General features: G+C 42.9%; 1 protein-coding gene and 2 non-coding genes across 3 annotated transcripts; all 3 read right to left on the bottom strand.

The window, feature by feature from the left end:
• Positions 1-6,061: 6,061 nt before the first annotated feature.
• LOC136317712 (doublesex- and mab-3-related transcription factor C1-like) lies at positions 6,062-10,705 on the bottom strand. The gene is given in 10 exon segments (XM_066250489.1): positions 6,062-6,134; positions 6,136-6,172; positions 7,093-7,156; positions 7,312-7,509; positions 7,694-7,728; positions 7,731-7,753; positions 8,630-8,769; positions 9,180-9,328; positions 9,454-9,609; positions 10,681-10,705. Coding segments are annotated over 10 exon segments (900 nt in total).
• A 2,311-nt stretch (positions 10,706-13,016) lies between these two features.
• TRNAF-GAA (transfer RNA phenylalanine (anticodon GAA)) lies at positions 13,017-13,092 on the bottom strand. Its single transcript has one exon. It is a non-coding gene; the product is annotated as a tRNA-Phe (tRNA).
• Positions 13,093-21,800: 8,708 nt separating this feature from the next.
• TRNAA-UGC (transfer RNA alanine (anticodon UGC)) lies at positions 21,801-21,876 on the bottom strand. Its single transcript has one exon. It is a non-coding gene; the product is annotated as a tRNA-Ala (tRNA).
• Between the last annotated feature and the right edge of the window lie 2,795 nt (positions 21,877-24,671).

Below are 24,671 nucleotides of genomic sequence, written 5' to 3'. Positions count from 1 at the left end.
CTAATAGCCTAAACATTTTCTTTTTGCTGAATCTTATCCTGCTGTTTTGCTGTTTCCAGCACAGGGTCAGACAGGCCTCTGGACTCTCGTTCCCTCAGGGTTTTCACCCTACAGCGCCTTTAATTGTTTACCCTAACCTCGCAAGTCTTCACAGCGTATTCCTACACTAATGGGGTGACATTGATCAGTTTAACTATCTTTACTCTAAACCAGTGGTAGTCAACCTGGTCCCTACCACCCACTAGTGGACATTCCAGCTTCCATGGTGGGTGGTAGCGGAGCAACCAAAGTATAAATAAAAAGATAGATTTAACTATAGTAAGTTGTTTTATAAAGATTTATTCTGCCAAACTTAGTGAAAATCCGACATAAAGTTCTTGGTAAATAATTATTACATGGTTTAACTTGCTGTAACTCTGCTTTATAAATTTTATAAAGTAAAGTTACTTCCTTATTTTATAAATCATCATTACTGTGCAACCGGTGAGAGGTTAGAAAATATTATTACTAACAGAGATACAAAAGTGGGTGGTAGGTATAAAAAGGTTGACTACCCCTGATCTAAACAAAGTACTCCAAGTACTTATGCTTCAGATACCTTTATTGGTTAGGGCCTCTAGTCCTGCAAAGGTGAAATGCTGATTCTCAATATGGACCTACAACATCTATAGTATGTCTCAGATATGCTCCTCAAGAGCATGTGTAGTCTTCATAAAGGTCACTCTCAAGATAGTCACTAGGAGCACTATCTATTTCTTAACATGGTCTCATTTCCCCACTGAACAAGGCATCTAGTTAGTTGTTCAGTGTGGAGTTTTGCACAGAATCATGTCCCTGACATGGCATTCCAAGACATTCCTCAAGTCCTCTGAAGATCTCAGGGAGCAAGTTTTTGAGGGTTTATGCCTTCATGATTGGCAACTTATTTTGTTTTCAGCCAGGAGGAGAGCTATCAACTCAGTTGCTTTCTTGAACAGAGTCCAGGCAAAGTCACCTCCAAAAGTTTCCTGTGTACTGTTGATATTTCATTCTGTTTTGTTTTGGTTTGCTATCTTATGATAAGAAAACTTAACAAATTTTTAAGTGCATAATACCTCTAATACAAAGCATCTAAAATAGCCAAATTCATAGAAGCACATAATAAAATGGTGGTTTCCAGGGGACAGGAGAAGGGATGATATGAAAAGGTGGTGTTTAATGGGTATAAAGCTATAGTTGTACAAGATGAGTATATTTTAGAGATCTACTGTACAACATGGTGCCTATAGTTAAAAGTGAAATCTATATATTTTAAGTGTGAAAAGGTTCAGTGGAAAAGTTTATGTAGATTATGTAGCACTTATCCAAGAAGGAGAAGGGAGGGTAATGTATGTCTCTCTGATGAGAGATACAGATCTGATATCCAGGTAACATTCCTTTAGCCTTTGAGTGAAATAAGTAAATCAGAAAAACTAAAAACTGTATGATTTCACACACAGGTGGGATACAAAGCTGAAACTCATGGACATAGATAAGAGCACAGTGGTTACCAGGGTGAAGGAGAAGTAAGGGAAGGGAGGTTGGAGGAAGGGTGTAAAGAGGGACAAATATAAGGTGATGGGAAATGATTTGGCTTTGGGTGATGGATATACAATGTAATTGACTATTCAAATGATGTAGTGATGTTTGCCGGAAATCTATGTATGTTTGTTGATCAATGTCACGCTGTTAAATTTTCTAAAAAAGAAAAGAAAAGAAAGAAATCTGTTGAATACACCCCTACATGAGTTTTGCTTCTTCTGGTGTTCCTACTTTTCACCTTCCTCTAATTTTGGCTGTCTTTGAGAACATATGTTTGCCAATAAATGCTTTTGACAATTTATTCTGCTAAATATTTGCCTCATATCATTCCATTTTTAAAATTAATAATTAGTACTTCCCCCAGACATTAAGCTATTTTTACTCAGAAACCAGTGCTAGCAGCCCTGTAGTGCCAGTGACCTACTTTAGGAGAGGTGCTTTTCTGAGCAAGGGTTGAAAGCAGTGAAGGGGCTGGAGGAGACTCTTACTTGAAGATAAGAGCAAACTGTTAAATTTTCAGGAATTTTGCAAGCCAGCTATTAAAAACAGTTGTTATTAAAAACTATTTACATAATTAACAACTACAATGCATGCATTATATTGAAAACAGACATTATACATACTCAAACTTCATCAATCTAATTATCTCCCTATGTTTTACTATTATCTTGAGGTCATTACATTCATTGTATCTGAATCATAGAAATATGTCTCTTCACTTGTGACACTGTGAAACCCCTCTTACTCTGTGAAGCAGAGGGCCAGGGTGTTGGAAGACGTGTGCTTCCTGATCACCAGTCACGTAAATAAAGTCTAGGTGTGACAGTCTCGTTCGGGGAGGAAACAGCAAACGTTGTGTTTTAGTCAAAGTTGAACTCTCTGAGCTTTTTTTTTTTTAAAAAATTCCTTTTAGATGTATAACCTGCAATAAAATTGATCACTTTTAGTATAAAAAAAAGAAATATGTCTCTTCCCAGCTCTGCATTAATTGACATTATAGCAGTAGTCTGAAATCTGCAAATACTATAAACACAGTGCATTTCCCCAAAATCTGCTCTACCCCCAGAAAGTCTGTTGTTAACATTTCCCCGGATACCACTGGTTGAAACTGATTCACTCTACAGATGATCTTATCTGGTGGATATTCTCAGATCCAACCAATGCTGCTGTATAACACACAAGAATCAAAATGTAACTCACGCTATTCTATGAATGTGATGTTTTAAAATTGTGAACTGGAGCAGCACATGACAAAGGATACTTCACAACAACAGGTTTGATATTTAACATTCATGACAATGTTCTAAGATGCTGATAATATGTCATTAAGAGACTTTTCTAGAAGGTAGATAGCACAATGCATGGGGAGCTAGGCACCAGGGTCAGGTCTAAATAGCCGTGCATAAAGGGGCAGGTGGGATGCAGAAAACTGAAAGGGCACAAGAAAAATAGACTTACTTTTTCTCCCAACCTCTATCAATTTATTTCTCTATCCTCCCTCTTCTCATGACATACCCTGTAACTCAATATATACTTTTCCTTTTACCAACTCAACTGTGGGACTGTGGCATACCTAGGACACAACTGCATAGCATGGTTTTGAAGTGAAGCAAGGGAAGTGAAGGCAAAAAATAAATGAATGGAACTATATCAAACTAAAATGCTGCTGCACAAATGCATTCTCCAGATAGCACTGCTTCCTTCTTCCACGAATATATGAACTTGTTTATCCGATACTGGGAGAGGGGGAGCTTAAGGACAACTGATTTAAGTAACAAACCTGGGAAATAAAGGAGGCATGAAATGAACATCAGTCTTGCTCTATGGGCTGAGTGGTGGCACATGTTAGTTTATCTGGCATTAAATAATGATTATAAGAAATCTTCCTTCTGAAGGCCTCAAGCAAGAAAGGATAAGTTGTAATCAATATCATCACCATCAATCATCTTGGATGAAAAAGAGAGAGGGAAAGTAGGAAGGAGGAAGCATGATGGGAAGGAGTTGGTGACCAAGCATGTCCAATTGAGTTTTCTATCTTCCGGGCGGCATCTCCAGTTCTTTGTTCATTTGGAACATCAGCAGAAGACTGAGAAACAAGTGCAGGTAAGAGCTGATAGATTCCTGAGCATTGTTACCTTGAAAGCCTACTCTGTCCCAGGAACTTTCACATATACAATCACACCAACTTGTACAAAAGCCCTGTGACTCTCATGTTCATAGATTGGAAGATTCAACATAGTTAAAATAACCATATTACCCAAAGAAGTATACAAATTTAATGCAAATCCCAATGTCATTTTTAAACAAAATACAAACAAAAAAATCACCAGGTTTGTATGGAACCATAAAAAACCTCGAATAGCCAAAGCAATCCTGAGGAAAAATAATGAAGCCGGAAGTATCACACCACCTGACTTCAAATTATACTATAAAGCCAGGATAATCAAAACAGGATGGTATTGGCAGGAAAACGGACATACAAACCAATTGGACAGAATCAAGAGCACAGAAATAAAACACACATATATGGACAAATAATATTCAACAAAGAGGCCAAAAACACACAGTGAGAAGAAAAAAGCCTCTTCAATAAATGGTGCTGGGAAAATTGGAAAGCCACATGCAAAAGAATGAAATTGGACTACAGTTTGTCCTCCTGCACAAAAATTAATTCAAAATAGATCAAAGACCTAAATATAACATCTGACACAATAAATCATATAGAAAAAAACATAGGCACTAAACTCATGGACCTTGGCCATAGAGAACAATTTATGAATTTGCCTCCAAAAGCAAGGGAAGTGAAGGCAAAAAATAAATGAATGGAACTATATCAAACTAAAATGCTGCTGCACAGCAAAAGAAACTGACAACAAAACAAAAAGGCAGCCAACCAAATGGGAGATGATATTTATAAACAACAGCTCCAATAAGGGGTTAATATCACAAAGTTCAGCAACAAACAAGCAAACAATCCAATTAAATAATGGGGAGAAGACCTGAACAGGCACTTCTCCCAAGAAGTTGTACAAATGGCCAACAGATGGAAGAAAAAATGCTCTTTCTCACTAGCGAAAATGCAAATCAAAACTACAATGAGTTAACACCTCACACCTATTAGATTGACTATTATCAACAAGACAGGTAATAACAAGTGTTGGAGAGGCTGTGGAGAAAAAGAAACCTTCATTCACTGCTGGTGGGAATGTGAACTGGTACAGCTATTATGGAAGAAAGTATGGTGGTTCTTCAAAAAATTAAGTACAGAACTACCATATGACCCAAAAATACCTCTACTGGCTATACCCCCAAAACTCAAAAACACTGATACATAAAGACACATGCACCTCCATGTTCATCGCAGCATTATTCACAGTGGCCAAGACATGGAAACAACCAAAGTGTCCTTTGGTAGAGGATTGGATAAAGAAGATGTGGTACATATATACTATGGAATACTACCAGCTATAAGAAATCATGAGATAGCGACATTTAAGACAACATGGATGGACCTTGAGAACATTATATTGAGTATAAAATAAGTAAACCAGAATAAGTTATGGACTATATGATTTCACATATAAGTGGGATATAAAACTGGGACCCATGGACATATATAAAAGTGAAGTGGTTACCAGGGGGAGGAGGACATAGTACAGAAGGTGGGGGAGGGGATAAAGAGGGACAAATATAAGGTGACAAAAATGATTTGATTTTAGGTGATGAGTACACAACAGAATCAACAGTTCAAATGCTATAAAAATTACCTGAAGCCTATGTATGCTTATTAATCAATGTCACCCTGTTAATATAGGAAGCCTGCAGACATTTCAATCTGTGGCCCTGGACACAGTCTATGCCAGACAGAGGGTAGGCACTTACTTGCTGAATAAATAAATCTGCTATCCTTAATTCTCTACCATTTTCTTACCCAGTCATATCAAGAAATTCCGGTTATTGAGTAAGGTGATTTTCAATTTGAAAAGTGAATTGAACAAGTCCATTAGAGTCAGGATAGTCTAGGTTATACTGTGGTAACAAACAACTCTTGTATCTCAGTGCCTTCAACAACAAGAGTTTATTATTCGTTCACACACACAAAAACATAAACACAAAAATAGGGAAGGGGAATCATCAAATTTTCACATGCATGGATACATACATGAGTTCACTGGTATGTTCACAATCACGAGTCAGATAAAAACGCTGGCATACAGACATAAACACACCGAACACTATTTCGAGGCTACCCAGCTTAGATTGCATAATTTTGTTTTTATATGACATTAAAGACCCCAGGATCCAAGGGAGTAAGTGATGGAGGTACAAGAATATCTTCCCTCAGGCAAGAAATTGCCCCAAATAATAAAAAGGGTCTGAAAGCTTATAGAACTACCTGAAGGCTGTGTGTGTGTGTGTGTGTGTGTGTGCATTTGAACATTAAACATTTTGCAAATACATAAACAGGCAGTGCTCTAGACAGGTCTCCTCATCTGGACTTCTAGGTCAAGAGGGAGATGTGCCCCAGATGTCCAATAGGCAGAGAAAGAGAGTTGGCTGGCCTGGGTTGGAGAGGGGCTAGAAGGGTGGAACCCTCTATCTCCAGCAGGAGCTATAGACACAAAGGAAGGGGTCAGGGTCAGCTCACATCCATTTCCCCTCTTGACCTTTCCCTCCTTTTTGTTCCACCCAATCGAGGCTCGGCCACCTGGATTATTATTGCACAGAAATCTTCCTCGGTTGATTTGCCCACCTCAAGTCGTGCCTCCACTAGTCCCTCCATCACAGCCATCATATTTCTTTTTGCCAAGCCCAGGGTTTTTGAATACGGTGCTCCTCAGCTCACACATTCCCTAGCTCCTCACCATCCACAGTTGCTTGTCCAGCCTCCTAAGCCTGGCATGACAGACCTCGGGGATTGGTCACCTCTCCAACCTCATCCCCTTCTGTTCTAGCAGTTCCTCCAGGGTTGCTGCTTCACTCACACACTCTACCCCACCCACCATTTTGGTCTGGGAGTGGCCAGCCTTCTTTCTCAGCCTGACCAGGTGTCTACCTCTCTTCAGACCACCACCAGTCCTTCCTCTACAGGCCCATCATTGAGATTTAGCTGCAAAACACAACTTGTGAAGGCATCCGGGCTCCACATTTAGACTGTTAGTTCCCTGAAGACAGGGACCAGAATCCCTTTCCAGACTAGGTTCTTATCACCTATATATGCCCTCCCCAGGCCACAGCAGATGACAAGGGTTTGGGTAGAAAACTCTGGGTGGAGAGTCAGGAGACCTGGCTCTTCCACTTGATATGCTACGTGCCCTAGGGCCATGGTCAGCAAACCGCGGCTTGTGAGCCACATGCGGCTCTTTGGCCCCTTCAGTGTTTAGCAAAGGCCAGCTTAGGAGAACCCTAATTAAGTTAATAACATTGTACCTACCTATATAGTTTAAGTTTTAAAATTTTGGCTCTCAGAAGAAATTTCAATCATTGTATTGTTGATATTTGGCTCTGTTGACTAATGAGTTTGCTGACTACTGCCATAGGGCAAGTCCCTGCCACTCTCAGGGCCCCAGTTTCCTTCTTTCTTGACATCAGGGCACTGGACATTTGATGTTGAGTACAAAGATCGATAAACTCATGATTCACTGAACAACCATCAACTGCTATTTCAGGCCTCAGACTGAGGAGCTTGGGTGCCTGGGCCCAGGGAGGTTCAACCCACCAACCCTGACCTTCCAATTATGCCCCGCTTACCACAACAGCCTCCCATTTCCCAGCTATTCCCACCCCATGTTCTCCTTTCAAGGACCAAACTACCTGATGAAACTCAAGGATGGAGCCTGAAGGGGCCTAGGAAGATTCTCTCAGAATCAGCAGAGCCTCGGCAGCTTCCAGCTGTCGCTGCCTCTCTAAAAGGTCAGAAACCGAGCCCTGGTCAGAAGCTGTGGGGACCTACAAAGAAAAGGCAGTGAGAGAACAGGAACTGCATAACAACACCTCCGTGCCTCATGTGACAAGTGCCCCCTCAGTTCCCAGGTCCCCTGAAGGCTCCACCCAACCCGAGATGTTCTGCTCTTCCAATTTGCTGTACCCTTGGCTCCTGCCAAGGTTCTGGACCCAACTATTTTCCCAGAACCCTTGGCTGCAGTACAAGAGGGTCAAGGGTGGATAGGGTTGGAGGAACAGAGTTGAGTGTCTAGAAGCAATGAAAGGAGAGGCTGGGCGATTAAACCCTCTGGAAGACACACACTACCAGTAGACAGAGAGGGGCCGGATTTTGCAGTATCTGAATGTGAGAGTCTGAATGCATGCCCGCTGACCATTACTTGTTGGGGCTTGGGCAGGTCCTTTCCTCTGCTTGGCCTGTTTTCTTTCCTATCTCTTTTCTCTATATCTTCCTCGAGACCCTAATTTCTGCCAGTTTTTTCAAAAGTTTCAGAGCAACAGTGAAGATTATGGGAAATCACAGGTATCTGTGTTTTAAACTGCAGAGCACCTGGACAGGTATGGTTACTGTCCCTGTTCAGGGACTGGTTCTTGCCTCCATAGTCCCCAATCCCCATGGGACTTGAAGGACCAGGTTGGCTCATCTCCAGGAGGCTTTCTCTAATGGTCTCTGGACTCTGCCTCGGCCTCTGTGGCCCTCACTATCATGGACCCCTTTTCAGCAGGACCTTCTATCCCATCAATCTGGTTCATGTGGAATAAAAGCCTCCATCTGTTAAAGGCCTGCTACGTGGCAGGTGTTATGCTAGTCCTCTTGTCAATGCTACAGGTGTAGAATATTGTTGGCTTTCACAGCACACTGAGAAACAAATGGAGGCCTGGAGACCTGGAGACCTAAACTCCCTTGTCCAAAGTTTCTCACAAGTCAGAAATGTCAGAGCTTGTAGAGCCCTGTCTGTGCCGGTTAGTCTGAGATGCCGCTTTCTTCCCCTTCTACTCCACCTCCTCTTCCACCACCACCACTGCCTCCAGTTCCTCCTTCCATCTCCCATGGCATCAAACACAAAGATGGGCACCCAATAACACAATACAGAACTAGCGCCATGCTCCTTTGCACTCTACTCACATCTTGTTGATCAGGGTAGGTGGCTTGTGGGAATTCCTGGAAGGAGAACTTGTCAGTTGCTTCTTCAAGGGTGCTGGAGTCCAGGACAGAGACAAAGATTTGGGGGTCTGACCGGTCAGCAGAGCTCCTTGGGAGATCGTCTGCAGGAGCAGAGAGCACAGGTTGGAGTCAGGTAGCAGGCAGGCCATGGAGAGATGTGGGCATGTTTTGGGATGAGGATAGGAGCCCAGAATGTCAGAGCTGAGAACACCTTGAAGACCAGCTAGTCTTACTGTTCATTTCGCAGCTGGGGAAATTGAGGCCCATAGAGAAGTATTTTTCTCCCAAGGCCAGATGGCAAGTTGCAGTAGGGTTAGGGATAGAACCCAGACCTTGAAGACACAGAGGAAGGGGTCTGGGCAGTGGCTAAGTTGGGAGCCTCCCCCACTAGCCCCAGACTCTCTTTACCTCCCTGGGCGTTGCACATGGGTGGGCTTTAAGCTAGGGAATGACGTTTACCGTCCCTGCTGTGAGAGACTGAAAACAGCTTAGGAGATCATTTCCCCCTTACCCCACCACACTGTACGTCATCTTCCTTCTGAGGTCTCTTCTCACCTTGGACGTTTTCACCACCACCACACACATCAACACACACGCATGGATTTCTCCTTTCCACCAACACTTGGTAGATGACATGGAGACGTTTTATAGTTGGGGAAGCTAAGGCCCAAGGAGCAACTTGCCCAAAGCCACATCAAAGTTGGGTAATAGGGCTGGTGACAGAACTACTCATGCTTCCTATACCCATCCATACCCAGGTTCCCTCCCTGGCCAGAAACACTCACTGGGAACTCCTCCTTGAATGGCCAACTTCTTGACAAAGCTGCAATTGTTGGGAGGTGTGGCTCTACTTTTCATCAGTCCTCGAGTCACGTGCCTCTTTACATGGTCCCCTTGCTCCGTCCTCAAGGCACTCTCAGCAGGTAAGACCCTGTGGTGCTCTGTCAAGTGGGAGAGCAAATGTCTAAAGTCAGTCACATTTAGAGAAGGCCTGACCTCCTTTCCCCTTGTCAGACAGCATATTCATGAGAAGAGGTCACACTTGTGAGAGTCACAAGCCTGGAAGAGGTAGAAACACTCCTGGTTCTCAGTTTGGTCAGTGATGTCGTAGTTGTGGCACCAGGCACAGTGACTTACAGCTCTTCTGAGGCCAAGTTTAATCGCCCATGGGGTTCTGGTCTCAAGCCCAGTGGTGGAGTTGCAGGGGCAGCAGGGCATAGCAGGCATTTCATCAGAATCCTTGGTTCTAGGTCCAGGAGTAGAAGTCAGGATGGCCACATAGTTTCCTACCCCAAAACATACTTCCTCTGACCTTGGCAAACCCCATCTGAAGGGGCTGTATCCTTCTCCATCCAGCTCACTGCTGAAATCAGATTGCACCCCCCTTCTTGCTCATGTAGCCTCTTTCCCAGGAAGCCCCACTCATGCATAGCCTTGTTCCAAGAAACTCTTGGCTGGGGTCCTGTATAATTTCAATCTCATTATTATTCCCCTTGCTGACTTTCACTCCACATAGACCCCATTTTCAGGCATATGCATGCACTCTTGTGCCCCCTTCAACTATTACCAGTTGCTCTTATCATGTATCATCCTATACTCTGCTGTACTCAACTATTTTCCTGGCATCCACCTTCACGAGTGTCTCCCCAATCTTCTGTATTCATTCACTGCCCACTCATGAATCTATGCCCCTGGCACTCAATTCTATTACTATTCTCTGTATGCCCTATATTCAATTATTTTTATCACACTCTATTCTGGTAGTTATCTTGCAGCCCACCAGAATCTTAATTATTTCCTTGCTCCCCTTTTAAGCTGGCAGACCTTGCCACCACATGAAATCATATTATTCTGATGGATCCTAAGCTCCTCTTTCAATAATTATTTTCATTCATCCCCTCTCTCGATTATTCATTGAATACGTGTTTGTTCAGCCCCGTAGCAAATGCCACACCTTGATCTGTGAACAGCCAACTCCTCACCATGCTAATTGTTCTCTTGCACCAACACACCTTCCCTGCTTTCATGCAAACCCATGCGTTCTCTCCTGCAGCACTCGACCCCAAAAACCTTCCATACTCTACTCAATGCTTCAAAAATTATGCTGGAACACACTTTTGCTTCGACTCCCCCCTCCCCCACGCACCTGCACTGCACCACCTCCTCTCACGCAGCCCTATCATTCACTGCCCCACCCTCCTCAGAATCAAAGGCAGGGTCATGAGCCTTGCTTCAGGGCGTAGAGGCCAGGGCTCAGGAAGCTGGGGCAATGAGTCTTCACACAGCAGTTCTGCTGAGTGGGGAGGGGCAGAGTGGGTCATCAGGAACGAATGGAGGTACCCTGCTGAGGTGGAAGAGAGGAGAAGGCGTTGGAGATCCAGAGCGGGAGGGAGGGAGGGCAGGAGGAAAGACAAAGGGTGGCAATCGACCGAGGGTCCCTCTTCCTGATTTCAGCCTGTGCTTACCTCAGCCTCTAGCAGGTTGTAATCCATAGACTGAGACAAGAGACTTGAGGGAAGACTGGGACACTGTCGCTGTCTTTCCCGCCCTTTTCACAAAGGCCCATGAGCTTCCAGCACTGCCTTTCCTTTCCGCTGTGGCTGTGGCCGGGCAACAATGAGCTTCGAGCTCCATGGAAGCTCACCCACCAAAGTCCCGCCCCCTTTGCCTCCCTCCTGCTCCTCAGGCTCCCTTTACTAGACCCGCCAGAAACTGGTGAAGTCGAGTGGAGCTTTGTGCTCTCCAAGCCTTGTTTCCCAGACTATTCTCTCTTTGGATGCGAAATATTACATGTGCATCCACATTCTTATGTCCGGGATTCTCAATCGGGTCGATGGCGATTTTCACCCTTAGCGAACATTTGGCAGTGTCTGGAGTCCTTTTGGTCCATATCTGTGTTTCTGTGTTTCAGAGCTCCCAATCCTGTTGCATAATTTATCTATTCCTGTGCCAGTGTTGGACTGTCCTAAATTTTACCTCTTGATAAGACATCTTGATCTCTGCTAAAGAAAGTGCCTGCGTCTTAGGTATCATCTCTGGGCATATCTTCACTATTCTCCGCATTTTTCCCTTCCATATAAATGTTAGGATAAGCATGTCATGTTGCCTGAAAACTCATTTGAGACAGATTTAGATTGCATTTTTATTGAATGTATGGGTCAGTTATGGGAGAACTGACTAGCTTTGTGATAGCCAGCCTTCCTAGTCACCAGCGTGGACTGTTTCTCCATTTATCTGGATCTTCTTTAACCTTTCAATCTTCCAGTTTAGTATTTAGTTTTATTTTGTACCTTCAGACCTTGTGTATCTTTTACTGTATTTATCTTAAAATACTCTACAGTACTATTGATCTTGTCCATGATACCTGTTCAAAATGACAGTTTTTATTTGTATCTAGTTTATAGAAGTTCACTTGACTCTTTAAGAAGTAAACTGCTCTTGGCCCTGGCCGGTTGGCTCAGTGGTATTGCATCGGCCTGGCATGCCGGAGTCCCGGGTTCGATTCCCGGCCAGGGCACACAGGAGAAGCGTCCATCTGCTTCTCCACCCCTCCCCCTCTCCTTCCTCTCTGTCTCTCTCTTCCCCTCCCGCAGCCAAGGCTCCATTGGAGCAGTGTTTGCCGGGGCACTGAGGATGGTTCTGATTGAGGCAGAGCGATGCCCCAGATGGGCAGAGAATTGCCCCCTGGTGGGCATGCCAGGTGGATCCCGGTCGGGCGCATGCGGGAGTCTGACTGTCTCCCTGTTTCCAACCTCAGAAAAATACAAAAAAAAAAAAAAAAAAAAGAAGAAGAAGAAACTGATCTTAAAGTCAGTCACCATGCTGTACTCCAGGGGTCCCCAAACTTTTTACACAGGGGGCCAGTTCACTGTCCCTCAGACCGTTGGAGGGCCGGACTATAAAAAAAACTATGAACAAATTCCTATGCACACTGCACATATCTTATTTTAAAGTAAAAAAACAAAACGGGAACAAATACAATATTTAAAATAAAGAACAAGTAAATTTATTATTATTTTTTTATTTTTTATTCTTTTTTAAATTTTTCTGAAGCTGGAAATGGGGAGAGACAGCCAGACAGACTCCCGCATGCGCCCGACCGGGATCCACGTGGCACGCCCACCAGGGGCGAGGCTCTGCCCACCAGGGGGCTATGCTCTGCCCCTCCAGGACGTCGCTCTGTCACGACCCGAGCCACTCTAGCGCCTGGGGCAGAGTCCAAGAAGCCATCCCCAGCGCCCGGGCCATCTTTGCTCCAATGGAGCCTTGGCTGCAGGAGGGGAAGAGAGAGACAGAGAGGAAGGAGGAGGGGTGGGGGGTGGAGAAGCAAATGGACGCGTCTCCTATGTGCCCTGGCCGGGAATCGAACCCAGGTCCCCCGCACTTCAGGCCGACGCTCTACTTCTGAGCCAACTGGCCAGGGCCTCAATTATTTTTATCACATTCTATTCTGGTAGTTTTCTTGCAGCCCACCATAATCTTAATTATTTCCTTGCTCCCTTTTTAAGCTGGCAGACCTCGCCACCACATGAAATCATATTATTCTGATGGATCCTAAGCTCCTCTTTCAATAATTATTTTCCTTCATCCCCTCTCTCGATTATTCATTGAATGCGTGTTTGTTGAGCCCCGCATCCAATGCCACACCTTGATCTGTGAACAGCCAACTCCTCACTACGCTAATTTTTCCCTTGCACCAACACACCTTCCCTGCTTTTATGCAAAGCCATGCATTCTTTCCCGCAGCACCTCACCCCAAAAACCTTCCATGCTCTCTCAGCGCTTCAAAAATTATGCTGGAACACACTTTTGCTTCGACTCCCCCCCACATGCACATACCTGGACTGCACCACCTCCTATCAAGCAGCCCTATCATTCACTGCCCCACCCTCCTCAGAATCAAAGGCAGGGTCATGAGCCTTGCTTCAGGGCGTAGAGGCCAGGGCTCAGGAAGCTGGGGCAATGAGTCTTCACACAGCAGTTCTGCTGAGTGGGGAGGGGCAGAGTGGCTCATCAGGAACGGATAGAGGTACCCCGCTGAGGTGGAAGAGAGAAGAAGGGGTTGAAGATCCAGAGCGGGAGGGAGGGAGGGCAGGAAGAAAGACAAAGGGTGGCAATCGACCGAGGGTCCCTCTTCCTGATTTCAGCCTGTGCTTACCTCAGCCTCTAGCAGGTTGTAATCCAAAGACTGAGACAAGAGACTTGAGGGAAGACTGGGACACTGTCGCTGTCTTTCCCGCCCTTTTCACAAAGGCCCATGAGCTTTCAGCACTGCCTTTCCTTTCCGCTGTGGCTGTGGCCGGGCAACAATGAGCTTCGAGCTCCATGGAAGCTCACCCACCAAAGTCCCGCCCCCTTTGCCTCCCTCCTGCTCCTCAGGCTCCCTTTACTAGACCCGCCAGAAACTGGTGAAGTCGAGTGGAGCTTTGTGCTCTCCAAGCCTTGTTTCCCAGACTATTCTCTCTTTGGATGCGAAATATTACATGTGCATCCACATTCTTATGTCCGGGATTCTCAATCGGGTCGATGGCGATTTTCACCCTTAGCGAACATTTGGCAGTGTCTGGAGTCCTTTTGGTCCATATCTGTGTTTCTGTGTTTCAGAGCTCCCAATCCTGTTGCATAATTTATCTATTCCTGTGCCAGTGTTGGACTGTCCTAAATTTTACCTCTTGATAAGACATCTTGATCTCTGCTAAAGAAAGTGCCTGAGTCTTAGGTATCATCTCCGGGCATATCTTCACTATTCTCCGCATTTTTCCCTTCCATATAAATGTTAGGATAAGCATGTCATGTTGCCTGAAAACTCATTTGAGACAGATTTAGGTTGCATTTTTATTGAATGTATGGGTCAGTTATGGGAGAACTGACTACCTTGGTGATAGCCAGCCTTCCTAGTCACCAACGTGGACTGTTTCTCCATTTATCTGGGTATTTGTTAACCTTTTTTTTTAATAAATAAATTTTTATTCTAATGGGGTGACATCAATAAATCAGGATACATATATTCAAAGAAAACATGTTCAGGTTATCTTGTCATTCAATTATGTTGCATACCCATCACCCAAAGTCAGATTGCCCTCCATCACCTTCTATCTAGTTTTCTTTGTGCTCCTACCCCCCTCCTCCCCTCCCTCCTTCACTCCCCCCGCCCCCCCCCCCCCCCCCGTAACCACCAAACTCTTGTCCATGTCTTTTAGTCTCGTTTTTATGTCCCACCAATGTATGGAATCCTGCAGTTCTTGTTTTTTTTTTATTTACTTATTTCACTTCGTTTAATGTTATCAAGATCCCACCATTTTGTTGTAAGTAATCCGATGTCATCATTTCTTATGGCCGAACATAACAGCTGTCAGAAGGAGCAAGAGTCCAGGAAAAGTCTACATCCAGGAAAAGTCCGCATGGCACTGGAATTGTTGTCACCATTCTATACTTTGCAGCTCATGTCCAAGTCCCAATGACTGCTGCTTCTAGCTGGCAATGATCCAGGTAGACTGGAATGCCATCTGCAGCATGTGTGGATATGGAGCTTCTGTTCTTCTCTGCCTGGAGGGATGAGACCAGGTTGCTTTTCCCTGGAGCTCTGCGACTGTGGCTTGGTAAAGAGAACCTTGGGATACACTAAGTTGGGTGGCAAAGGTAGATTCATAATAGAAGTTGGCAAAAGGGGGAAGAGAGCTCTAAATTAGGAGTAGGTCCCAGCCTGAAATATAAGTGGGGCATTGAGGTAGAAGGAATAAAGGAAACACTATATATTAAACAAAGCAGCAGAAAGTAGGACTATCAATGCCCACAAGACAGATCTTCGAGGGAAAAATAAAAAATCTGAGTATTCAGGCAAGACCTAGTTAAGTGGCCCTTGTGCAAATGAGATCAGTTTACCTGCTTCTTGGAAGAAATACCCTAGTCCACAGTGTCATAGATGGGGCCAACAGCCCTGGGTACCTTCAGCCTTCAGTGGCCAACCCCAGCTTTCTGGGCAAGGTTAGGTCATAGGTGGCTGGAGCAGGGCTGGAAGAGACTGAACCTTCCCTTAGAGGAGCGAGGGGGAAGCCTACCTTCCAGTGTTCCTGCTTCCTCACAGCAGAGGCATGTAAGTCTGGCAGGCTTTATAGCTCAATGACCTTCCTTTCCACTATTGAAGCAGGACCCAGATGGCATCCTGTGAGACCCCTTTGGGGTGTTGGAGCCTTTAAGGGCATATCCTAAAAGCTGGTAGTTGCCCTGATCTCTGTTGGGCTTTTTCTGCCTCTTGGTATCTTAAAAGCTATGCTCAGAAGATCTCACTGAGCGGTTTGAGGATCCTCATCCGCCTATATAAATCTTTTCCATATATCTGGAGCTGTTTGGAAAAAGACAAAACAGTGTTATTAGCTGGATCAAATAAAGAAGGTAGTAGTTTGCAGGAGAAAAAGATTTGGCATCTCCTGTTCATCAGCATTCAAAAGAAATTAAAAAATTTTTTTAAAAAGCATGATATGGTAGACCTATATGAGTTCCAGGATATGACTACCCCCTTTTAAATTTTTTTGAATTGACCTTAAATTATTTGCTGGGTACACTTTAATAATACCTTAACTTTAAGGGTTGTAAGAATGATGACAAAATACAGTAAATGCTTTTGCTCCATATGTAGGAGCATTTTCAGTTCAACCAGTTTAGGAAATCCAATAATAGAACAATGCATACAGACAATGAGCTATGACATGCTTAGCAACCTTTCCTGTTCTGACAGAGGTCACTATAAATCCAGAATATGTATGCACTGTAACATGGACATAGGACTGTTTGCCAAATGAAGGTATACGAGTAACATCCATTTGCAAAAGTTGTCCTGGTAGGGGTCCTTGGCGGGTTAACTACAAACGAAGGGGCAGATTGTAGTATAGGACCCCTTGGACAGGATTTCCCAATCTGCTGTGATGCTTCCTGAGAAAGTTGAAACTGTTTACACAGGACTGCAGCATTCTGGTGATGAATAGTATGAAACTGAATTGCTCGATCTGTCATGGTTGCTCCAAATAATTTTCTTTTGGGTAGCTTGATCAACAAGGTCATTCCTAGGCCCTGGCCGGTTGGCTCAGTGGTAGAGCATTGGCCTGGCATGCAGGATTCCCAGGATCGATTCCCGGCCAGAGCACACAGAAGAAGTGCCCATCTGCCTCTCCAACCCTCCCCCTCCCCTTTCTCTTTGTCTCTGTCTTCCCCTCCCACAGCCAAGGCTCCACCAGAGCAAAGCCAGCCCGGGCGCTAAGTATGGCCTCGTGGCCTCTGCCTCAGGTGCTAGAATGGCTCTGGTTGCAACAGAGCAACACCCCAGATGGGCAGAACATCCCTCCCTGGTAGGCGTGCCGGGTGGATCCCGGTTGGGCGCATGCGGGAGTCTGTCTGACTGCCTCCCCATTTCCAACTTCAGAAAAATACAAAAAAAAAAAAAAAAAAAAAAAAAAAAAAAAGGGCATTCCCTTGTGCTAAAGCTCCAGGGAGCATGGAGTGAGCTCGATGATGTCCTATAAAACATGGATCTCTATGTTGACATACAAGTCTTTGAAGAAGGAGGAACTTCTGAAATAGTTCATCAGCATTTGTCCCTAAGACAGCAGTCTTTATAGTGGAAACACCATAAGTAAATATTTGCTGTCTGTATATAGATTAAAGGGGGAATATGGCAAATGCTGAAAAGCCATGATAATGGCATATAATTCTAGACTTTGAGCTGAATTTAAGTTCACAGTTTCAGTATAAAGTTGTCCATTGTTTTGCAAGAGCGACTTGCCATTTAGTGGAAGTTTCCCAAAGCTATTGTTGTTAATCCTTTGAAAAAAGGAACAACAGTAATTTTGAGGCTCAAAACCTATAAGCTGTAGCGGTCACCTATGCTCCTTGATAATCCAGGAGGCAACAAGATTAAAATATGGAGGTGTATTCCATGAGCAATTAGATGGCTCAATGTGCCCAAGCTGTAGCTTCTCTTGTACCAATTGAGCAGCTGCCCTAAGTTTCTCCTGAGAAAGCGGCTATTGGTCTACCCATACAGGATTATCTGATTTCCAAGTAATTGGGTCTTCACAATGAATTATTGAGGTAGCAGGAGCTACCAAGGCCCCTATGCTAAATTTTGATATCCTAATCCACACCTTCTGGTATTGGGTGCCACTTCTATGGGGGTGAGAATTCCTCGCTGTTCTTTCCCTAGTCACTTGGTGGGCAAAAATCCCCGATCAAGCAACTGAGTACTGACTAAACCATTAGGACTGACAAGCAACGCTCCCATATTTTTCAAAACATCTTTACCCCACAAATTAACTGGCCATCTAGGAAGCACATAAGGCTTAAAAAATCCAGAATGACCTTCTTAATCTTCCCAATGTAAAGAACTAGAACTTTGTTGAGGGGATTTACTCTGCCCTTTACCTTGTAATTCTGTGGCTGCTGCGTGAGTGGGCCAGAAAGGAGGCCAATGTAGCTTAGCAATAACAGATACATCAGCTCCAGTATCTAAAAGTCCTTTAAATTTATACTCATGTATTATTAGTTCCATTTCAGGGCATTCCTGACCTATTCTTTTTTAAAATCCAATTGGCAAAATCAGAGGAGCCAAATCACCAATTTTCTTGGGGCCCCTTTTGCAGGATGTGGCCTGAGAAGCAGAATTAGCATCCTTATACTATTATTCTAACTGCCTGAATTAGCAGTGAGACACATTCTTTTATTTTTTGATTAATTTTGATGGGGTGACATTGATAAAATTGTCTTCCGTCACCTTCTAACTGGTTTTCTTTGTGCCCCTCCCCTCCCCCAATACCCTCCCTCTCCTCCCCCCACCCTGTAACCCCAACACTGTTGTCCATGTCTCTGAGTCTCATTTTTATGTCCCACCTATGTATGGAATCATATAGTTCTTAGTTTTTTCTGATTTACTTATTTAGCTCAGTATAATGTTATCAAGGTCCATCTATGTTGTTGTAAAAGATCCGATGTCATCATTTCTTATGGCTGAGTAGTATTCCATAGTATATATATATACCAAAGCTTTTTAATCCACTCATCCTCTGATGGACACTTGGGCTGTTTCCAGATCTTTGCTATTGTGAACAATGCTGCCATAAACATGGGGGTACATTTCTTCTTTTCAAACAGTGCTATGGTGTTCTTGGGGTATATTCCTAATAGTGGGATAGCTGGGTCAAAAGGCAGTTCGATTTTTAATTTCTTGAGGAATCTCCATACTGTTTTCCACAGTGGGTGCACCATTCTGCATTCCCACCAGCAGTGCAGGAGGGTTCCCTTTTCTCCACATCCTTGCCAGCACTTATTCTGTGTTGTTTTATTGATGAGCGCCATTCTGACTGGTGTGAGGTGATATCTCATTGTAGTTTTAATTTGCATTTTTCTAATAATTAGTGATGTTGAGCATTTTTTCATATGCCTATTGGCCATCTGTGTGTCCTCTTTGGAGAAGTGTCTATTCATTTCTTTTGCCCATTTTTGGATTGGATTGTTTGTCTTCCTGGTATTAAGTTTTACAAATTCTTTATAAATTTTGGTTATTAACCCTTATCAGACGCATTGTCAAATATATTCTCCCATTGTGTAGTTTGTCTTTTTATTCTGTTCTTATTGTCTTTAGCTGTGCAGAAGCTTTTTTAGTTTGATAAAGTCCCATTTGTTTATCCTGTCTTTTATTTCACTTGCCCGTGGAGACAAATCAGCAAATATATTGCTGCGAGAGATGTCAGAGAGCTTACTGCCTATGTTTTCTTCTAAGATGCTTATGGTTTCACGGCTTACATTTAAGTCTTTTATCCATTTTGAGTTTATTTTTGTGAATGGTGTAAGTTGGTGGTCTAGTTTCATTTTTTTGCAGGTAGCTGTCCAATTTTCCCAACACCATTTGTTGAAGAGGCTGTCTTTACTCCAATGTATGCTCTTACCTCCTTTGTCAAATATCAGTTGTTGATAAAAGTGTGGGTTTATTTCTGGGTTCTCAGTTCTGTTCCATTGATCTATGTGCCTGTTCTTATGCCAGTACCAGGCTGTTTGAGTACAATGGCCTTATAATATAACATGATATCCAGAAGTGTCATACCTCCCGCTTTATTCTTTTTTTTCAAGATTGCTGAGGCTATTCGTGTTCTCTTTTGGTTCCATATAAATTTTTGGAATATGTGTTCTATATCTTTGAAGTAAGTCTTTGGTATTTTAATCGGTTTTGCATTGAATTCATAAATTGCTTTGGGTAATATAGACATTTTAATGATGTTTATTCTTCCTAACCTATACCACGAGCATGGTGTATGCCTCCACTTGTTCGTATCTTCCCTGATTTCTTTTGTTTTTATAATAATTTTATTTTTTTAATGGGGCGACATCAATAAATCAGGATACATATATTCAAAGATAACAAGTCCAGGTTATCTTGTCATTCAATTATGTTGCATACCCATCACCCAAAGTCAGATTGGCCTCTGTCACCTTCTATCTAGTTTTCCTTGTGCCCCTCCCCCTCCCCCTTTCCCTGATTTCTTTTATCAATGTTTTATTATTTTCCGAGTACAAGTCTTTAATCTCCCTGGTTAAATTTATTCTTAGGTACTTCTTTTTTTTTTTTTTTTTTTTTTGGTTGCAATGGTAAAGGAAGTTGATTCCTTAATTTCTCTTTCTGACAGTTAATTGTTAGTGTATAAAAATGCCTCTCATTTCTGAGTATTGATTTTATATCCTGCCACCTTCCCGAATTCATTTATCAGGTCTAGTAGTTTTTTGACTAAGACTTTAGGGTTTTCTATATACAATATCATATCATGTGCAAATAATGATAGTTTTACTTCTTTTTTTCCAATTTGGATGTCTTTTATTTCTTTTTCATGTCTGACTGCTATGGCTAGGACTTCCAGAACTATGTTGAATAAGAGTGGTGAAAGGGGGCACCCCTGCCTTGTTCCTGATCTTAAGCGGATTGCTTTAAATTTTTGCCCATTGAGTATGATATTGGCTGTGGGTTTGTCATAGATGACCTTTATGATGTTGAGGTATGTTCCCTGTATTCCCACTTTGCTGAGAGTTTTGATCATGAATGGGTGCTGGATTTTATCAAATGCTTTTTCTGCATCTATTAAAATTATCATGTGGTTTTTCTCCTTCCTTTTGTTTATGTGATGAATTACATTGATTGATTTGTGAATATTGTACCAGCCTTGCCTCTCAAGAATAAATCCCACTTGATCATGGTGTATGATTTTTTTCATATATTGCTGGATCCGGTTTGCTAATATTTTGTTGAGGATTTTAGCATCTAAATTCATCAGGGATATTGGCCTATAATTTTCTTTTTTTGTGTTGTCTTTGCCTGGTTTTGGAATCAGAATTATACTCACTTCATAAAAGAAGTTTGGAAGTCTTCCTTCCTCTTGAGTTTTTTGAAATAGCTTGAGAAGGATAGGAATTAATTCTTCTTTGAATATTTGGTAGAATTCACTTTTGAAGCCATCAGGCCCAGGACTTTTCTTTTTTGGGAGTTTTTTTTGTTTGTTTTTGTTTTTTTGTTTGTTTTTTTTGAATTTTGAAGAGTTTTATTGAAGGAGGAGATTTGTTAAATACATTGGCTGCATATGGATAACACAGGGCATCTGAAGACCCAAATCGTGCACCTTTTTTGGGAGTTTTTTGATAGCTGTTTCAATCTTATTTGTTGTAATTGGTCTGTTTAGGTATTCTGATTCTTCCAGATTGATTTTTGGAAGATTATATGTTTCAAGGAATTTGTCTATTACATCTAGGTTGTCCAGTTTTTTGACATAGTGTTCTTCATAGTATTTTTTTTCCTGTATTTTTCTGAAGCTGGAAACGGGGAGAGACAGCCAGACAGACTCCCACATGCGCCCGACCGGGATCCACCCGGCACACTCACCAGGGGCCACGCTCTGCCCACCAGGGGGCAATGCTCTGCCCCTCCGGGGTGTCCCTCTGCCGCGACCAGAGCCACTCTAGCGCCTGGGGCAGAGGCCAAGGAGCCATCCCCAGCACCCAGGCCATCTTTGCTCCAATGGAGCCTTGGCTGCGGGAGGGGAATAGAGAGACAGAGAGGAAGGAGGGGGTGGGGGTGGAGAAGCAAATGGACGCTTCTCCTTTGTGCCCTGGCCGGGAATCGAACCTGGGTCCCCCGCACGCAAGGCCGACGCTCTACCGCTGAGCCAACCGGCCAGGGCCGTGTTCTTCATAGTATTTTCTTACAATATTTTGTATTTCTGTTGTGTCAGTTGTTATTTCTCCACTCTCGTTTCCAATTTTATTTATTTGAGTCCTCTCTCTTTTTTTCTTGGTGAGTCTGGTTAAAGGTTAATCGATCTTGTTTACCTTTTCAAAGAACCAGCTCCTGGTTTCATTGATCCTCTGTATTGTTTCTTTAGCCTCTATGTCATTTATTTCTGTGCTGATCTTTATTATTTCCTTCCTTCTACTTGCTCTGGGCTTTACTTGCTGTTCTTTTTCTAGTTCTTTTAGATGTAGGGTCAAGTTGTTTATTTGAGCTTTTTCTAGTTTCTTGAGGTATGCCTGTAGTGCTATAAACTTCCCTTTCAGGACTGCTTTTGCTGTGTCCCATAAATTTTGAGTTGATGTATGCCCTTTATCGTTTGTTTCTCGGAAGTTTTTAATTTCTTCTTTGATCTCATTGTTTACCCATTCTTTATTTAATAACATGCTATTTAGTTTCCACGTGTTTGAGTGTTTTTCAGTTTTTCTGTTGTGGTTGATTTCTAGTTTAATGCCATTGTGATCAGAGAAAGTGCTCGATATGATTTCAATCTTCTTATATTTGTTGAGACTGCTTTTGTGCCCTAACATGTGGTCTATTCTAGAGAATGTGCCATGAGCGCTTGAAAAGAATGTATATTCTGCTGTTTTAGGGTGAAAGGTTCTGAAGATATCTATTAAATTGAGTTGATCTAATATGTCCTTTAAGTCTGCTGTTTCTTTGTTAATTTTCTTTCTTGAGGATCTATCTAATGATGTTAATGAGGTATTGAGATCCCCCACTATTATAGTATTGCTGTTGATCTTGCCCTTTAAGTCCATTAAAGTCTGCTTTATATATTTAGGTGCTCCTATATTAGGTGTGTAGATATTTATAATGGTTATATCTTCCTTTTGGATTGCTTCCTTTATCATTATGTAGTGACCTTCTTTATCTCTAACTATAATCTTTGTTTTAAAGTCCATTTTGTCTGATATAAGTATTGCTACTCCAGCTTTTTTTTCATTTTCATTTGCATGAAATATTTTCTTCCATCCTTTTATCTTCAGTCTGTGTGCATCTTTTGATTTAAGGTGTGTCTCTTGTAGACAGTATATGTATGGGTCCTGTTTTCTTATCCACACAGCTACCCTATGTCTTTTGATTGGATCATTTAAGCCATTTACATTTAAGCTTATTATTGATATGTAATTGTTTATTGGCATTTTATTCTTTAAAACTGTATTCCTCTTTTGCTATATTCTTTTTCTCCTTTGATCTGTTTACAACAGGTCCCTTAGTATTTCTTGCCACCTTGTTTTGTTTGTAGTGAATTCCTTGAGTTTTTTTTTTTGTCTGTAAAGCTTTTTATTTCTCCTTCAGTTTTAAATGATAGCCTTGCTGGATAAAGTAGTCTTGGTTGTAGGCTCTTGTTCTGCATTACTTTGTATATTTCTTGCCATTCCTTTCTGGCCTTAAGTGTTTCTGTTGAGAAGTCAGAAGTCATCCTTATGGGGTCTCCTTTGTAGGTGATAGTCTTTTTTTCTCTAGTAGCTTTTAATATTTTCTCTTTATCACTTAGCTTTGGTATTTTAATTATGATGTGTCTTGGTGTTGATTTCTTTGGGTTTCTCCTTAGTGGAGTTCTCTGTGCTTCCTGAACATGTGAGTTGTTTTCCTGCCTTAATTGAGGGAAGTTTTCAGCTATGACATGCTTGAACAAAGTCTCTATCCCTTGTTCTTTCTCTTCTTCTTCAAGAACCCCTATGATGTGGATGTTATTTCTCTTCATGTTGTCACAGAGCTCTCTTAGAGTTTCCTCAGACTTTTTGAGTCTCTTTTCTTTTTTCTGCTCTGCTTCTGTGCCTTTATTTATTGTGTCCTCTAACTCGCTGATTCGATTCTCCACTTCATCCATCCTGCTTTTAATTCCTTCCATTCTGTTATTTCAGATATTGTATTTGCCATTTCTGACTGATTCTTTTGTATTATTTCAATGTCCTGTTTTAAATTTGCTATCTCTTTATTTAGGTGTTCGTAATGACCATCTATTGTTGTTCTAATATCTTTGAGCATCCTAACAATCGTTATTTTAAACTCTGCATCTAGTAATTTGGTTATATCTGATTCTTTTAGGTCCATTTCTGGGGATTTCTCTTGGTTCATTTGTGTTGCATTTCTGTGCCTCCTCATTTTCTCTTCACGGGAGGGGTTGTGATAATGTGCTCGGGTGCACAAGCCTTGGTGGCCTTGGCCTTTGCCTTGCCCCCGTGGGCAGCGTTATGCTCGGTCCTGAGGGCACTGGTGAGCACCTTTGCTCAGCTGTGGGTCTCTGCCTGTTTCCGGGCTTTCGCCCTGCCCTTTCAGGAGGAGCGTGCTTGTGGAATGGCTGCTAGCCTTGGCTCTACCGGCCGCCGGGCAGGACTGTGTTCCTATTCTCAGCTAAGTAGTGGAACTCCGCCTGTTCTGGGCTTTTGGCTCCCCCCCTGTGGGAGGATCCAGCCTCCAAATCAAACCACAAGCCTCAGTTGCATGGGTGGGGCAAGGCTGTGCTTCTGTGCCCTTGCTCAAGGGCTGGTCTGCACCCCTTCCAATGTTCCCGCTCTTCTCCCACAGGCTGGATTACAGGCTGCCAGCAGCTGGACTTGACCGCTTTTGCATGCTTACTCCTCCCCAGCTGGGCAAGACTGAGCTCACACGTGAGCCCAGTGGTGGCCAGCAGGCTTCTGCCCCTGCCAACAGAAATGCTTCTCCACGTCCCACTGCCAC

The sequence above is a fragment of the Saccopteryx bilineata genome, chromosome X (genome assembly GCF_036850765.1).
Source record: "Saccopteryx bilineata isolate mSacBil1 chromosome X, mSacBil1_pri_phased_curated, whole genome shotgun sequence".
Taxonomy (NCBI): domain Eukaryota; kingdom Metazoa; phylum Chordata; class Mammalia; order Chiroptera; family Emballonuridae; genus Saccopteryx; species Saccopteryx bilineata.
Note: the sequence above shows the minus strand (reverse complement) of the source record. Positions and strands in the feature narration are given on the sequence as shown.